This window comes from Falco rusticolus, chromosome 11 (assembly GCF_015220075.1).
Source record: "Falco rusticolus isolate bFalRus1 chromosome 11, bFalRus1.pri, whole genome shotgun sequence".
Classification (NCBI taxonomy): Eukaryota; Metazoa; Chordata; class Aves; order Falconiformes; family Falconidae; genus Falco; species Falco rusticolus.
In genome coordinates this window covers 11,065,185-11,082,191 of record NC_051197.1, presented here as the reverse complement: position 1 = coordinate 11,082,191, position 17,007 = coordinate 11,065,185, and the positions used below count along the sequence as shown (strand labels likewise).

The 17,007-nt window shown below is 41.2% G+C and overlaps 1 protein-coding gene across 2 annotated transcripts in view; it reads right to left on the bottom strand.

Annotated features, from left to right (window-relative positions):
* The window catches only part of GPBP1L1 (GC-rich promoter binding protein 1 like 1), a 35,184-nt gene that overhangs the window by 17,811 nt on the left and 366 nt on the right, over window positions 1-17,007 (bottom strand). Inside the window, exons 1-3 of one of the 2 annotated variants that reach the window (XM_037403528.1) lie at window positions 10,066-10,085; window positions 1,009-1,899; window positions 4-118 (exon numbers count right to left, since the gene is read on the bottom strand). In XM_037403528.1, the coding sequence (XP_037259425.1) occupies window positions 4-63 (60 nt within the window). In that variant the 5' untranslated portion in view covers window positions 64-118; window positions 1,009-1,899; window positions 10,066-10,085. Of the gene's footprint in view, window positions 1-3; window positions 119-1,008; window positions 1,900-10,065; window positions 10,086-17,007 lie in introns of those variants that run through there. The other variant, XM_037403527.1, reaches the window with a different exon arrangement.

The window sequence follows — 17,007 nt, the reverse complement described above, 5'->3', positions numbered from 1 at the left end:
TACCTTGGTTGACTGTGGCGTTGAGAAGTTAAGCCAGGCAGGAACAAAGTCATGCTGCGCCATTTAGGTCCAGTGTCTCCCTTCAATAAAATGAGGCATCAAACCTCATGGCCAGGATCTGTAAATGAAAAGAACATTCCCTGACTGTCATCTTTTCCAAACTGAAATAATACAATTTATTTCCCAAAGCTTGGCCTATATGAACAGGAGGGGAAAAGCACTGTAGTTTTTCATATTACACTCCAGCGTGGGTTTTTTTTTTTTCCCCTGCTGACTTTGTTCCTCTGAATAGAACAGGTAAGAACTTAAACATTCCTAGTTACTTCCTGTTTACAATTAACACACCCATGAAATTCATGATAGGATGGGTGTGTAGGTGGCAAGGAAACCGAACAAACAGCATACAAAAGCCATACAATGCACAGATATGTAAAAGCAAGACATGGCAGAATATGGAGTAAGTTCCTTCATTGCTCATGGTGTCATAGTCTACAAAGGGGCGATCACTGCCATGTTTTATTCCAGAGGCCATACATCAAGTATGACCAAACAGGTGATGGATGTTAAGAGACACTGACAGAAGACCAGAGACCTGAAGGACAACTATGTGCCAGCTCCTGCACTCCCAACTTAAAACTGTATCCAGATCCACCAACTTCCATGCATCAGGGAATACCCTATGCTGAAACTGGTTTCATAGTTAAGAAACCAAATGATTAGTAACAGAACACAAACTGGTTGAAGGATCTTAATGGAAGTTTAACCGAAGACCAACAGAGGTGCCCCACTGAGGAGTCCAAAACGGAGTTGTTCTTTCCCACATGTAATGTCATAGCAATTTCCACTGCTCAAAACGATGAAAATTCCATTATTGCTCTGTATAACTGAGTTCTGCCTTTTTGTGGAAAGTTCTCCAGCTCATTGTCTTGCTTTATTTTTCACCTTTAATTTATCTATGAACAAGTCAACACTACACAAGCAAAGAAATAAGCACATATGATCACTCACCCTGAGTTTGGCCTCTGCAGTCCAATGTCCTCAGTTTCTCTGCTTCACTGACCTTCGGGTTCCTTCCTTCCCCAGTATGCTGTAAGGCCAGCCTTCAGGCAACAGTGCGTCTCGAAGCAGAGCACGAGAGGCCGCACTTCGTGCCAACTGTGCCCTTCACCCCCTCAGCTGCTCATTTTAACCAATCTTTGCACTCTCACTACAAAAAAAGATACCTAAGAAGGTAATTTGTATTTTAAAAAAGCCACGACCACGTTCACCTCATTAAATTTTCTCTGGTCGTGGTAGTAGAGAAGTCAGCCTTTACATTACAAAAAGGTTTGTCAAGTCTGCATGACAACATTCAGAGCAACACCATGGTTAATACTGAATAGATACACTCAGGTCTGCTGGATAATGCATGATCTGCAGCCGATCAACCTAAACACTCTGGAAAAAGGACAATGTTACATAAAAACGTTTGCCCCAAATGCTGAGACCTAAACAAGAAGCATCTGCCCAAGTGCTCTTAAAATATAAACTTCATTTTTATCACATACATCTGCTAAAAAAAGGTATAGTATTTTAAAAAATGAATGCTAGGATATACTCTGATCTTCACGTAACGTGGTTAATGCTCCACAGAGCTAAGCACTACTTGATATAAAGCTCAAAAGCAAGCACAAATGTTTTCCCCGTTTTTCACCATTTACATGCTGAAACATAGGTCACATGAACAAAAAAATGCCAGGTCCAAAAATAATCTCTTCTACTCTATTTTTTTTTTTTAGACTGGGTGCTGCTTTTAAAGGGACACAATTATTCCACAGGAGCTTCTTGTTCTACAGTGGAGAGTTCACTTCTTGGTCATAGTCCTCTTCCATCAAAGAGGTGAGACAGGAACTGTAGTCACTAAAAAACAAACAAAACCCCCATCAGTTCAACAGCATAAACATGACAAAGTATGACTAGAGAGAAGAACGGAAAGAGAAATTGAGCAAATACAGCGCATGTGCCAAAACCTATTCGATCTCTGATCAAAACAAAACCTGAAATAATCTAATAAAGGAAAAGATCCCCGAAAAGGGCATTTTTGCTTTTAAATGATCACTTCTCAGATTTAGTTTACTAAAGGGCAATACAAATAAGCTGAATCAAAATAAAAGGGAAGAGTGGAGAAACTGCACACAGCTGATGAAAGGGATTCCACACTTCATAGCAATTTTAAAACCTGCTGCTAAAATAACGAGACTCTAGACCACAAGTAGGCTTGGCCATTCCATGTGCCTCGCCTCTTCTACACGCCCACATCACTCCTCACCTGCTCCTGTACAGCCAGACTCCCCTCTCAAGAGACTCATGGTGGTAATACATCCAGTATTCCATTTACTCCTCCACAGAAAATATCAACAACAATTAGATTTTCTGCTATGGCCTCTTTTTCCTTGAGCCATCTTACCTAACCAGAAGCAAACAGATAGGTTTACTGCTCCTGAAACATCTGAAAAGTTTTATTACTGTTTTGATGCCATCAGCTGTTTCCCAGGATCCCTTTAGGTGTGCTTTACTATGCCCTTATATTTGAGTTTGTTTTCCTTGTTTGGATATGATTCCATTCTTTGATCAGTTTTGGGTTTTGTTGCACTTGTTATGCCATTCTTTAAGCATGTGGATTTTATTTTATTTTTTAAAGTTTTTAAGACAGTTTTGACAGAAGCTCAAAATAAACACACAGCAGGAACAGTAAAAGAATCACCACCTTTTTATCCTCTGGGTCATTCTCTTTAACAACCCCCCACATTTTCATAAGTTTTTTTTCCTTCCAGGAACTAGATGTGATTATTGTGTAGAGGAGTTTAGAAAGAGGGAAACACGTCTTCACCTAAGCTGTGAGCCATGATCACATTTCTGGAGGCAGAGTAACAACAAGCAGCCTCACAACCCCTACAAACTACCAGCCAAGATGAAGCAAAACACAAGTGGACACAGCCATACACAATACTGACCTGGGAACTTTCTGAGCATCCCACCCTGTACCACAACCTAGTAAGCGCCACACACTGGAAACAACAAAAGCACTAACCTATCACGACCTGTTTTTATATTAAAGGGTAATTTTTCAGTGTGTTTAGGGACATGCTGCAACACCTGCTGCAGACAGTCTTCCCATCATGCTGAACTCAGCACAGGTACAGAACTCCTTTAGATGTGACCTTCTGAGGCTGCTACCAAACATTTGAGTAGGAAGTAGAAGATAAAACAGGGACAAAGTCAATGCAGTTGACTATATTTAAACAAGGTTCATTACCTTCTGAATAAATATGCTTTTCAGAACAAACTGTATAGCAATTAAGGCATGTCAAACTATTGACCAAAGTCATATAATTAGGAAGTTGATTTTATGAACCTTGAAAACAATTCACAGCGATGTGAAAAATGGACCTAACCAGAGCAAAGCCCATGCAAAATTCTCTGAATTTAGGGGCATCTAAATAAATGAACACCACAGAATTACAGTTTCTAAGTAGGAACTAGGTCTGAGTACGCAACAAGAATAAAACCACCGCAGAAGTATAATACCCAGGTTCCACTTCACACAAAATGTTCCCAGTACCTTTGGAATAGGCAATGGAAAAGGAAAGCACATCAACAGTTTGCAAAACTTGTACTGCTGCAAGACATCTTTTTGTATTTTGGTACAATCAAACCCAAGGTGAAACTCTGCAAAACTCCAACCACCAATTAAGAAAAGATGTTGCAGAAGATTCAGGTCTCCTAACCTGCTGTTTTGGTACCACTGGTAGTATCAGTGACCAGGGCAGTTCATTAAGGAGCAGTATCTAACCGTAGATACTACAGTAGACAGACTACTGCAACTCCTAGACATGACATTTTGGACTGCTGTTGGAAGTCTTGCAAACATTGTGCTTGCACAGTTTGCCTAAATTAGGGTGACCAGAAAACCTTGTATTTGTTAAAGAAGCGACCTCCACATCACCTCAAACCTTCTATGAAGTATTTTGATACTTTTGTAACCTTTATTCTGAAACAATCTCACTTGTGCGTGTCACAGTTACTGGGAGGGTCTGCACTGAGGTTGCAGTAAATTAAAGCAAGATGCTTAAACTAATCTCCACCCACTTCCCTGCAGGCAGCGTAGAGAAGGCACACTTCAGACAGTAAATTCAAAGCCCTATCTTAAGCCCTTCCAAAGTTGTTTTTCCTGACATAAGCAAGGTACTGAGGGCCACATGCCAACACACTATATGCAGACACAGCCTGTAGCTGGCTCCATATTTCAATAGGCATGTATACTGCTCTTCAGCCATCACCTTCTAGTGCACATACTATCCCCAAAAGAACAAGGCATGTGACATTAAAATGCAATACTTCTTGCTAAAGCAAAAAACCTGCTGTTAGATGAAATGTTGTACATTATTCTACTACTGAAACCCTTCAGTCTCTAGGATTACCCCACGCACTCCGAATCCTCTCCAGCATTACACCTTCAACTTACCCAAGACCACTTCTGTAACATACCACACTACTGAAACCAGTAATATCACACAATCGTAATGGGCGAGACCCAAAGTTTCTCAATTGCCTTCTCTGACAACAACCTACAATAAATTCTTAAGAAAAAAAAAAAAAGTGCAAGAACAAGAGGGAATAGCATCCAGGCTTCCATGATACTTTCTCAGACTTTTAGGCCATAGTCTGTATTACAGTTTATTACCAGTCAGTGCTTCTATGTAAATCTGTTGAATTGTTTTGGTTTTCAACACATTTATAAATTTTGCCTCCCAAATGGGAAGGGATACAATTTGCTTGTATTTTGTGTAAAAGTCAATTCACGGCTTTAAAAATGTCAGCCTTAATTCAGCTGGACCTTTTCTTGTGCTAACAAAGTGCCCAACCGCATTCTGTTCAGTTTTTCATGATACTCATGCGTTTATACATGACATACATATTCACCAAGTCATTCCTCTTCCAAGCTAAGTCAGACTTTTTGCAGAAGCTTTCTGAACACCAGTAATCATCCTTATGGCCTTCACCATATCTTTTAGATACAACATCACCAAAACTGCACAAAGTGTTCAAGATTTAAGAGCATGACCAGTTTATACAGTGGCAAAAATTGTGCAAATTAAGCTTTCTTCCTAATATCTAACACTGGTTGGTGTTTTGTTGGTTTTTTTTTGTTGTTGTTACTACCTAGAACTGAAATGACCTTTGCCAAGTACTCAATAATGAATAGAGTTAAGAGATTCCTCAAAGTACAGGTGGGGTCTGCTTTTCTCTGGTCATGCACATGAAAACGCGAGTGGAACAAACGCTCATGCATTCCCTTAAGGCAAAGTTCCCAGTTCTTCTCATATTGCATTTACAGTTCCGTCAAACTAGTCTCTGGTTCACTATGGAAAACAGCAAGCACAAAGATCAACCCCAGTAGCCACTCCCAATTCCAGGAAAAAGCAAACAAAGTGCTCGTCAATGCAAATTTAATTAATTCCCTCTCTCCATTTAAATGAGGTCAAGTTTGAATTATTTCTGGAAATACAAATCAGAAAAAGAGAAAATAATAATACCACTGAATGGTATGTTCTGAACAATGACATCTGCATTAATGAGCTTTGGTGAAGAAAAAAAAGGTTGTCTGTCAACTGCCCCGGAATATTCTTTCACTGATCTAGATGAAGTCTTTGGCAAGTAATATTAGTATGTAAAAATTTAAACTCTGTATTAGCACTTGGGTTCCACTTGTTAGAAGTTCTAATTAGCCTGTTTAAAAAAATAATTTCAATTATTAATTTTTACATGTTGCATTAAGTGTTAACTGTAATTTCATAGCAAATTCTTTTCGTAAGTTTTTGTAGTTACAAAAGTACTTTTATCGGTTGGTGTTTAAGTTTCATATTTAAATAACCTTCATGTCATTTACCACGGAAGTGGAAGAAATTAATTTATCATAGTGTCAAATAAATTAAAATTGTCAGATGCTCTTTTATATTACCAGATTTCATTGTGTATTTGTCTAAACAAATATTCAAAAATTGGCATGAAAATGGAAGGAATATACAAGTATATTTGATTTAAAGAAGAGAGACAGATGACAGTAAGGAAACTTACATAGTCCAGGACAAAATCCCCATTCTCCAATACACTGTTCATAAGGTGTTCTTGCTGTGTTACAGCTGAACATGGTTGCCCAGTTATTCTAATTCTTCTAACTTTCATTTCTGCTCCTAACATAGACCTGATCAGAGTTAATTTCTAAACCAGAGAGTTTCTAAAGTTTTGATTCTCAAGCTGAGCTTTCCAGATACACCTGACAGTGGGAAGCAAGGAGGATTCAATACGTAAAGACCTATACTACCCAGAACATAAGACTAGAGAGACAAGCTAAAGATATTCAGTCACCGAGTGATGAAATTACTCACTGGAAATAGATCAAGATGTTTCAAAACTCCTAAGCAAGCACACAGATTAGCCTCAGCAGCAGTGCACTCCTCTTACTTCCTTTCCCACCTCCTGCCTTGGCCCACAGAACCGTAAAAGCCCAATGGGAAGCAAAATCTACCCTGAGTCACAAGATCATCTGCCATGCCAGCACACAACCTCTCTAGGAATACCTGGAACCAGGGCTTCTAACCTTTGCTCACATTTCTTAAACGAACACATTTTACTGGATGCCTGTTCTGCATCGTTGTACCCTGCAAACCACCTCAGGTCCTTTCAGCCCTGCTGTCTACCTAGAATCCTATTAATTACAGCCACTAATTCAATTGCTGTTCTCCTGCAACAGCAAATCACAAAGAAGTGGAGCTTCCAATGGAAAACCAACATAAAAGTAAACTTTTACCCTTCATTATACATTTATCAATCCAGCTAATAGCAGCTGTAAAAGTCACAAGGACAACATCTCTCTATCCCTGCCACAATTTCAGTTCACTTCAGTGCATTTCTATGTATTACTCTGAATAGAACATGTTTACTTAAAGAAGTAAAGATTTGTTTTTCTAACTGGCCAAGTCAATTGGGATTTCAGTAATATTCCTAAAGATCTGATGTCAGCTGGGTTGCAAAAGCATTCAGAAAAATTAGTGAACAATTTAATGGATGCATAAGGCAGAACAGAATTTACTTTCCTCATCAGTTTTCTTTCTGTGTAGCTCTTTTAAAGTTATTTAATCAAGCAGATATGCCTAAACATACACAATAGACCTTTCCACTTAGCTACTCTTCAGAGTAGCGTGTCATTTAATAGGTGTACGTTAGTTTGTGATAAAGAATTAATACCATATGCATTCACTAAGATATGACCTCTTTCTAACAACTTTTGATTCATCCAACACATTCACAGAAATAGGGAGTCACTGCCTGGAGCCCAACCTAGGAGTTGTCAAAAGCACCCTAACGATTTTTTAAGGGTATCAAAAAGCCACACATGAAATTTCGTTATCCTGTTTTCCAAAAAAGCAGAACATGGCTTGGTCTTAGTATTATCAGAAAAACTTTATTGAATAAGGTAATAATATTTGGGTGCAGAGCCCTTTAAAATAATGTAATTCTAAATCTCACTCCACCCTTGCATGCATTATTAGGCCTTACTATAAAAGACACAGGTGCAGCATTATTAGTTCAACAGTTGTCATAACAACTGGTGAGCTACATCTTCAAGTTGAAATAATTTATTTGCAGTTCACCTACATGAAGTATCTACAAAACAAACTTACTTTCATTTTGCTTTCAGCTTCCATTAATACAATTGTCTAGACACATGTTCAGTCTGCCTACACGACTGAAACACGGCTACCTTTTGAGAGGACAAACGTCGATGTTCCAGAATGGCACGTACAACTGGTAGTGCTCACACACCTGAGGTATTATGCACCAGAATAACTATAATACAGATGTGCCGTCGCTGCTTGTTTCTTTCCATTATGTCACACTGCTTAACTCCCCAAATGGTTACTCTAATATAAAGGACAGTTCTATTAATTAAAAATACCGCAGAAAACATTGTTTAAATTCTATCTCGCTGCTGAAAAAATCTAGCATGCGAAAATGCAAAGCATCACTCACATCAGATTTACCAGAATTATGGTAACATGAGCCCATTAAAACACTAAAAGATGGATTAAAATGTTAATCTTGTACCAACCCAAAATCTTCCCAGATAGAGATATTAAAAGTTTTTGTGAAAATCAGCTATTACTGAAAGATTAACACCTTGTTTTTCAAGTTTAAAGCAAATGAATCTGTCTTGCAGAATCATCAAAACTGTTTTGTGTTCTAGAAACAACACTGCAAATCTATATATTCCAAGATGAAAACATGCCAGAAGCTTGTCCATACAAAAGTTTTTCCAGAGTTAACAGGCTGGGGGTGGGGAAAAAACCCCCATAATAACTGTTACATATCTGACCACTGTTGCAAACCAGATGACCAACTTCAACGAACTGAAAATAGGTTAAGAAAGATCCAGATAGACACATCTATACCCTAAAACTCTTTTCCCTTTTGACAATCCTCCCACTGGCGTCTTGTACAGTACTGCTTCACAAACAGCCTGTCTATTTACCTACTTACTTTCCCCTTCTCTGAGGTCACACTGACTGAATCTTACTGTCAAAAAAATTTCTGGAACAAGTATATGCACCCACACAGCCACACACCTTGCAAAGCCCTAACAGCCCAGTGTTGTGAATACAGAGGTCTAGAATGCAGTGGGTAGGGAGATGATTTTTTTTTTCTTTCTTTCTAACAGCAATCAAAGATACAAGGGCATACAAGAGTAACAGAACCAAACCACAGAGAAAAGTGACGGCTAGAACTGCGATGTAGTTTAGATTCTTCATCAAACACGAAAACGCTATTGACAAAACCATCACCTTTAGCAATGCTATTGATTGACGGATGCCTGCCCTTCCAGCCCCAGTTGATGAAGGTTCCTGCCAGCAAGGCTACCACCACATCACTACTGGGTCAACAGTATTGGGTGCATTGAGGAGATCACAGAACCCAAAGCCAGCAAGCTTGTCTTTGGAAGCAAGCTGTATTTAACACAAAAGCCCAAAGCACGTTTTGGAAAAGGCAGCATCTGGGGAACCTGTACAGAAGCCTGTGTAAGATGATAAGGCTCTGAACGTCAGCCAGCAAGCACAATACATTGCAACTGAGCTGTTCTGGTGGGCTTTGATGAGTTTACTCTCAGTACCAAGATAGGACTGTTTTAAACACGTACAATCTGAAAGACTCGACACCTTACAAGCACAGAATGGGGAAAGTACAAACTTTCTAGATACTATGCGCACCAACAATTATTCCTGGATGTTTTATACTCAACAGCCACTGGCAACACTGTCATCCCTTATGCCTCTCTCCTACGCCACTTAAGATTCCACTTCCCTCCGATGTCTCTTTAACAGCCTAGTACTGTTTATATTAGAGAACTGCGGTATTTATCTGAATACTAAAACCTGCTCAATGCTCTGCCCTACTGCAGAGAGTAAGGTTCCAGGGACTGTATACACCTCTATTAAACAAGCGTGTCTGTTGCCACTACTGATGCAAAATAAAGGCATATTTTAAATAGTATTAGGCTTTAAATTTGAGCAATGTTCTGAGCTTTCAACCCGCTTTAGCACTGTATGAAATAATGTATTTAAAATCCAGAGAAGGTATTCTGCTAATTTCAGTCAAACCCAAAGGTCTTTTTAGCTCTTGAAGCTAAAAGAAAAAAAATCAAATATCTATTTTGTCACGCACTTTGATCTACAGACCTTTAGAAAGTATCTGAAGTCAAGATAAGGCTCCGTTCTCCCTGAACCTTACAAAGCACACCACCTTGTCATGGCAGCCTTTAAAGGCACCACTACCCCCCCCGCAGACCTCATGACGGAACGAGTGAAACAGCAGCGAAGAGCCTATCTGTGTGCTCTGCCCAAAGCCTTAATGAACAAAGTCACTTCCCACTGCTCCATAGCATACACCAGGATAATGTTCCTCATCATACGGAAAGAATTGCAAATATGTAATTACTGGCTTATCCCTGCCACGTACTACCCTGCCTACCTGTCTTCCAGAGACGCAGACGGAGCCTAAGCAGAAGTGAAGTAAGTAGTTCTTCAGTACCTTTAAAAAAATAAAAATATGGCATGGGTGTTTCCCACTAAGGGTATTTTATTACCCAGTATTTTACAAGGGTTACTATTGCTACTATAGCACACCTACATTTAAATATATTCTGTTTGGAGCTGAGAAAAACATATTTCCATTGGAAGGAGCATCAAATGCAGCCAGACTATTTATCAAATATTTGTGTCAAGGCAAGAGAGACTATAAATCACGTACAGGGAAGTACAGATCTGCATTCCAGATGAAGGATAAGATAGTAGAAGGCATGTCACTTGCAGAGGAAACTGAATGGAGAGTCAACAAAATAAACAGAGAAGGATATTCAGAAATAATAGACCATTCTCCTAAGCAATATTATAGTAATTCTTGCCCTCGATACATTCCCCTAGCCCTGCAAGATCAGTACTACAAACTGGGGAGGGCGGTACATTCCAGTTACAGGTACTTCCCAGCCAAGACAACAGGCCAAGACTAGGGGACTAATCATACCCTCTCTGCCCCTCCTTTCACTTGGATTATTTCCAAACTATTTTACCTCAAGACCAGGACAGTATGAACAAACTCCACATTTATTTGTCTGGGACTAGGACACAACAAAGACATGTTCACTCAGCACTTTTCACCATGTGTACAACACCTGCATTACAGTTTGTAAAGTTTACATTTTCTGTTATGTTTTTCATTCCACTAGCTTAACATTTTCAGCACTTTCTAATTGAAAAAGTACTATCAAACATCAATGCAAAAAAGACACTGAAGTCACTTCCATTTAAAACAAGTCCTATAAATATAAGTTGCGCAAATAATAAATATTCCATTTGTTTGGTCTTGGCTTCAAAAAAAAAAAAAAAAAGGAACAAGTGATCCCTGATCCTGTGATCTGATGATTTGCTGCAGCTGGCAGATATGTCAGTGTTTTGCTGGAGCTCTGTGACCTAATCTGTGAAACACTTAAGAGATAAAATAAAGCAAGGAGTTACGGACAAGGTGTTGTCCAGCTGGTTTGAGCTTTGTCATTAGATCTTGCAGAGAATTGTTGTGCTGTTATTTGGCAGCTACACTGTGCAGGCCAAGAGTTAAACAATGTCATTCTTCTATCCTAGTGCCCTACAATAAACTAGGGAATACTAGGAAAAGACTGGGGGGGGGGTGGGCAATCTTCAGAGGTTGCAGTTCCATCCTTTCTGAGATTTAAAAGACTACCTCTACCCTCTCCCATCAGACACCTTTGAAAATAAATTAAGCAATGCCCTCCTCCACCAACTTGTAGAGTGATCTCCATGCTGCAGACATCCAAAAATAAATCCTAAAATGTCTCAAAAAGTATCAGAAAAATGAGTTTGCTATCAGCAGACTGGATTTCATTATGCAGCTATTCAAACCTCCACTGGAATATGTTTTTGGGAGCTGTAAATCAAAAGAGATTAGCATATCAGCATTCTCCAGTGTATCTCTACGATCTGTTTTGGTTATTCTTATGGCCTGAAAGCCTGCCCCTGCATCTAATGCCTAACGTAAATAAATTCTGCTGCAATTTCAACCCATAACTACTTGCTTTATTCATGATGGATATGGCAAGCTGACAAGCTTCTCTTTGCAGATACCTTTTAAAACATCTTTCCTCCACACCCGTACTTCAGTATTCCCTCACTGAAAGGCAACCTTAGCAGGTGGCTGGGGTTTTTTTTTGGGGGGGGGGGGGGGGGGGGGGGGGAAGGTGTCAGAAGGGAAGTCCCACAGACCACCCTGCATCCCAGCACTGTTTGGCAGCAGAAAAAGGATGTAATAACATATTCTGGGATCAAATATAGTCTTGTTTTTAAAAAACAAACACCCTCCCCCAACCGCTTCAATTTTACTGTTGAAGCTTTTAAGTTCAAAGCACTGATGATGAAAAAACTGATGCGACCCATCTACCAAGCATGACAGCTTGCAGGCAGTGACACGATGTCAGAGCTGGCTCCCAGTTATACCTGCAGGTAACTTTTTAAAGCTGCTTTATAGATCACCTGCTGATGTCTGATGAAACACGAGTTTTATAAAAGCATTCTAGAACTAAACAATCCAATTTTCCCCCCAGTCCGCACTCATGGTTTCTCTTTCACAGACTTTGTTATCTTCTTTACAGATCTTGTTATACCCAGCCATAACTTTCCCAAAGTATGACGGTATCACAAACCAGACGAGGTACTTCTAGCTGAAGACCTACCGCTCCTCATCAGAATGGAAAAACTGTTTCGTTACCTCGCTTACAATGCTCTTTTATATGTTCCAGTATGACAAGTGAACGTTCATGACAATGATGCTGCTGACTCATGGTAAGTTAGGAACCATGACCCCTAAATACTCTCCCACAGAACTACTGCCTGGCCAGCTGTCACTTGTCTGTGTAAGGTAATATTCCTAAACACAGTAATTTGAACCTATCAATGCTATTGATTTCAGACCATTTCTTGAATTTGTCAAGATCATAGCATCTGTGTGTTCAATAAGAATAATACTTCAACATAAAGAAGTAAAAACACTGAAGAGTACACGACCTAGGACAGACTCCTTGATGTGAACACTCTTCCGCTGACCATACCCAAAGTCCTGCCTTTTTCTAGATGTTGTGAAGGGAAGCGCTCCTCAAGTCTGTTCATTGTTCTGGAACTTTTCCCACTCCCACAGGCTCTCAGTTCCCTAAATACTGTAGGACACATTCCATAAAGCCCAGCCAACCTGAAGCCATTGAAGTCGTCATTACCTGTTTCTCTACTTTTAAGTAGAGTTCAAAGTAAAGGAAAGACAGTTTTCCCAAACTAACAGTCAAGATCATAACACATTCAACATTTTCAGAGTGAGAGAGTTCCCTTGCTGAGTTTTTTAAGATTAGCATCAAAGGTCTTTTCAGACCACCTCACGTGAATCCTGATTAATCCCTTGACGATGGATGACGCATTAGAACACAATGGCAAAACACTCCTTTCTGCTGAAAGGCTGGAGACCTGTTGTAATCTTTACCATACAAATTCACCAGCAGCTTTGTGAATACCAGTAATTTATGTGCCTAGAATAATACCATATACCTCCACGGCAGACCCAGTCCTTTATTTACAAGTTAATTGTTCATCACAAACTGAAGATGACAAAATGCCAAGAGAGTGACGATCATTGCCACACGCTCCGTATGTTGCAACTATGCTATGAGGGTCACACAGATATGTGGGAAAGCAGTCCCTGCCACACTGCCTCTGTCCCCAGTGCCACTTATTCTTGGCCATACCATTATCCACCCTGACACTTACTAGCTACCTGAGCCTGGAGCACTTTTATTTTCAGCGTCTGTTCTAAGGGAAATTAATCTAAAATTCTTCAATTCTTCCTTTATTGGAAAAAGGGGATTCCTAAAACCAGGGACATGCATTTAAGACAACATTATATACATCCACCCACCCCTTAGCTTATTAACAGCCACCAACATCAGACCATAAAGTTACGATGCTCCTTCCAGGGTGGAGGATAAGACTATGAAAACACTGAACTATAAGTGATCAAAAGATTCAAGGAGGAGGAAAAAAAAAAAAAAAAAAAGCAGCATTTTTGTTAAAATGACTGTAAATCCTAGAATTTCAGTAGCTTCTGGTGAACTTTCCAGTGTAGAACAGTCCCCGAGGCATAAGGTCATGCTCAGCAAAATATTTGTTTCTCATTTATTGCAGAAAACCTCAGTTATGTTTGGATACACTGGTTCAAAGAATTTTTGTTAAGCCAGACCTTGGAAGCGCAACTATTTCAGATTAGTCATTTCATGGAACCGCATACACCAACACTTTGCAAATTCTTTTTGCTGTTTAATTGCAGAGAGGTCTAAGAAGCATAAAGTGTTAAAATTCTTCTTCTGACACTTCTGAAGGCCGGCTAGAGAAGCAGGAACTGCAATAGTTAAGCATGCTTTAATCAAGAAATTCCAGTTTGGAGTGATACAGCCTGATTGCGAAGATGTATGATTAATTTAACCAATATGCTTCCCTTCCCACTTACTTGTCATGTTAATGGCCTCATCTAACCTAGAATTTTTAGGTCTGCACAGTGTTTGCACATGCATATATGGGGCGGTGGATACATAGCCACCATCAATCTCTACCTAAATCCTTTCCCAAAAATCTAGATTTATCTTCTGACCATACAGTAACTCATTAAAGTTTGGCACATTTTCACAGGAACATACTAACTTACAGAACACAAGCTAAACAACATCCTGGCATTCGTGAAGTATTCTAAGCAGGACCACATTTCTGCCAACTTCACTGCTTTTCATCAAATCTGACAAGTAAAGGGAACATGCACTTCAATTACTCTTTACTGAAACCAAAGCCACATACGATTTAGTTAGTATCCTGGTCACTATGTAAGTGGCAGTATAACGTCTGCTTACACTGCTGTGTTAGCAGAACAAAATCTAAACCACTCCTGCCTCTACCAATAAATTAACGTAAAACTTAAAAATCTCAAACAAACTTCCCTGCTATACACACTGCACTTCAACTACAAAATTCAGTAACTATGACTTTCCCTGCCGAAGGCAACAGTCATCCCATAGTTTTGTTTTCACAAAGCCGTAAGAAAAAACTGTATCCATGCAAGAGCAGCCAGCGCTTCACTGAAGAGAGGTGCTTTATGTTTTAGCTCTACTGAACACAGTCAGCCTTTTTCCAATCTGCTCATACAAACGAATAAAGCGTGCCCTGAAGTACAGTTCACAACTAAGTCAATCCAGCAGCTACACAACCAACTTCAAACATCTTGTAACACTGATATTAAATCTAAAAAAGCTACTTTAACTCTTGAACCAATAGTTTTTGGTCACTTAGTAAAAGACAAGAACGACATTATCTGACATCGCACACTCCCGAACAAATTCATAGATCCAACCACAGTATTCTTCTGTATTGTATCCCACCGCTCTTGAAACATTTTTTACATTTCATAAAAACGCCAGTGAAGATTATTTTTCTGTAGTGACTTACTAACTTAAACCAGGAATTTCAAGAGGCAGTAAACCCACGTGCAAAGCAGTCACATCTGTGAGACAAGTTGACCATACCCTGCAAAATATTCTTAAAGTATTTTTACTACTCAGGAAGCCTGTGCTTCCACTTGATTTGTTATATATCACATCTGCATTCTGCTCCTCTTATTTCTGATACATCCACAGAAAAAACAGGACTCTCTTTTTCTTAAATGCCATCTGTTCCCTGCATATTTTTGCTTTAAGTTCTAATGTGATATCTGCAATGGAAACTTCTGTGTCACACAGGATTAAGACTACAAACCAGATGAATATAAAATGCAGAGGCTGCATTTTCCTCCAAATAGTTGTAAAAAAAAAAAAAAAGAAAAGAAAAGAAAAACAAACCTCCAAACATAGCAAAGTATCACCTGAAGCTTCTCTATTTTAAATGCAAAACTTCAAGAACTTCTCTTTTTAAGGTACTTTTCTCTAGGAACCATCAGAAAGAATGCGAGAGGAAAAACTGTTCTTCTTAAATCTGGTGATTTTATTTCTCGCTTCCACTGCTCTACACCTGTTTCCTTCCCAAGTCAGAGGCTGGAAGTTTGAAATACCGGTCTCCAAATGGATGAGTGCTGGGAACCTTTCACTGAAATACCAGCTGTATTCATTCATGAAGTAACATTTGCATAAGCCTTTTTTCATAACCACCTAACATTTTTACAGAAGCAATGTCAACTCTACAGAAAATTCAGCTTTGCTGCTCTTCGATTCTCTCAGCTGGTTCTTATCTCTGTACCCCCCCACGCTGTTTCCATACTTTGCCCAGTCGCTTGCAACGTTTCAGAGCGTTATCAACATTACTAACACTTGTGTCACTCAGACCACGGGGGCGGGGAAGGGAAGGCTGACTTACCTGGTCATCTTAACATAAAAATATTTTCAAGCAGTACTCTTAGATGATGCTACCATTACTTATAAGGATTTAAATAGCGACTGCTCCTCTACAGCTGTCGAAAAACTCCTAACTCGCGCAGACACCCATTAACTACTCTAAAATGGTTCCAAACCAGCTCATTACTAAACTGAGTCGGCTCCAAAGTCTTAAACGCCTCTCGGAGATGCCAGGTGTGACCGGGGCTGCTGCGACCGGGCCCGGCCGCAGCCGCGTTAAGTTCGGCCGCACGGGACCTGGGGCCAACTCGGCGCAGAACACGCCGGGCGCGCAGAAATAACTTTCCCGTTGGAAAAGGGCCGCCCCCCGCTCACGGCCAGGCGCCGGTCCTGAGCCAGCAGCTCACCGGCGGCCCCGGACAAGCCCCCCGGCCCCGGCCCCCGCAGCGGGCTGGCATCAGGCCGGGGGGGACGGGGCCCGGCTGCCCGCGGCACACGTGTCACTGCCGGGCGCCGGCCGCCCCCTCCCGCCGCGGGCTGCCGGAAAGAGCGGCCGTCAGTCCCGCGGAGGCGAAGGGAAGCGGCCCGAGCCAGCGCGGCTCACCCAGTTTCGTTTCCAGTTCGCGATCAAAACAGACGGCAGCGGGGGCGCCCCTGCCGCGGGCGCTCCGCCCGCCCCGGGGCCGCCGCGCAGGAAGCCCCGGCCCGGCCCCCCGGGGACTTCACCCCACCGCCCCGGCGGAACGCGGCGTTCCGGCCCTGCCCCCCCCCCCCCCGCCGCCGCGCACCCCACCGACCGGCCCGATGACAGGACGAGGCTGAACTCCGGGCGAGCGCCAGGAGGGCCGCGGCGGCGCCAGGCGCTGGGAACTTCCCAGCCAAGCAGGAAACAATAAGCGATGGAGCCTCGGCCCCAGCCGCCCTCCCCGGCCCGGCCCGGGGCCCTGCCCCGCAGAGAGCTCCTCGCTGCCGCCGCCGGGAGCCGGCTCCCC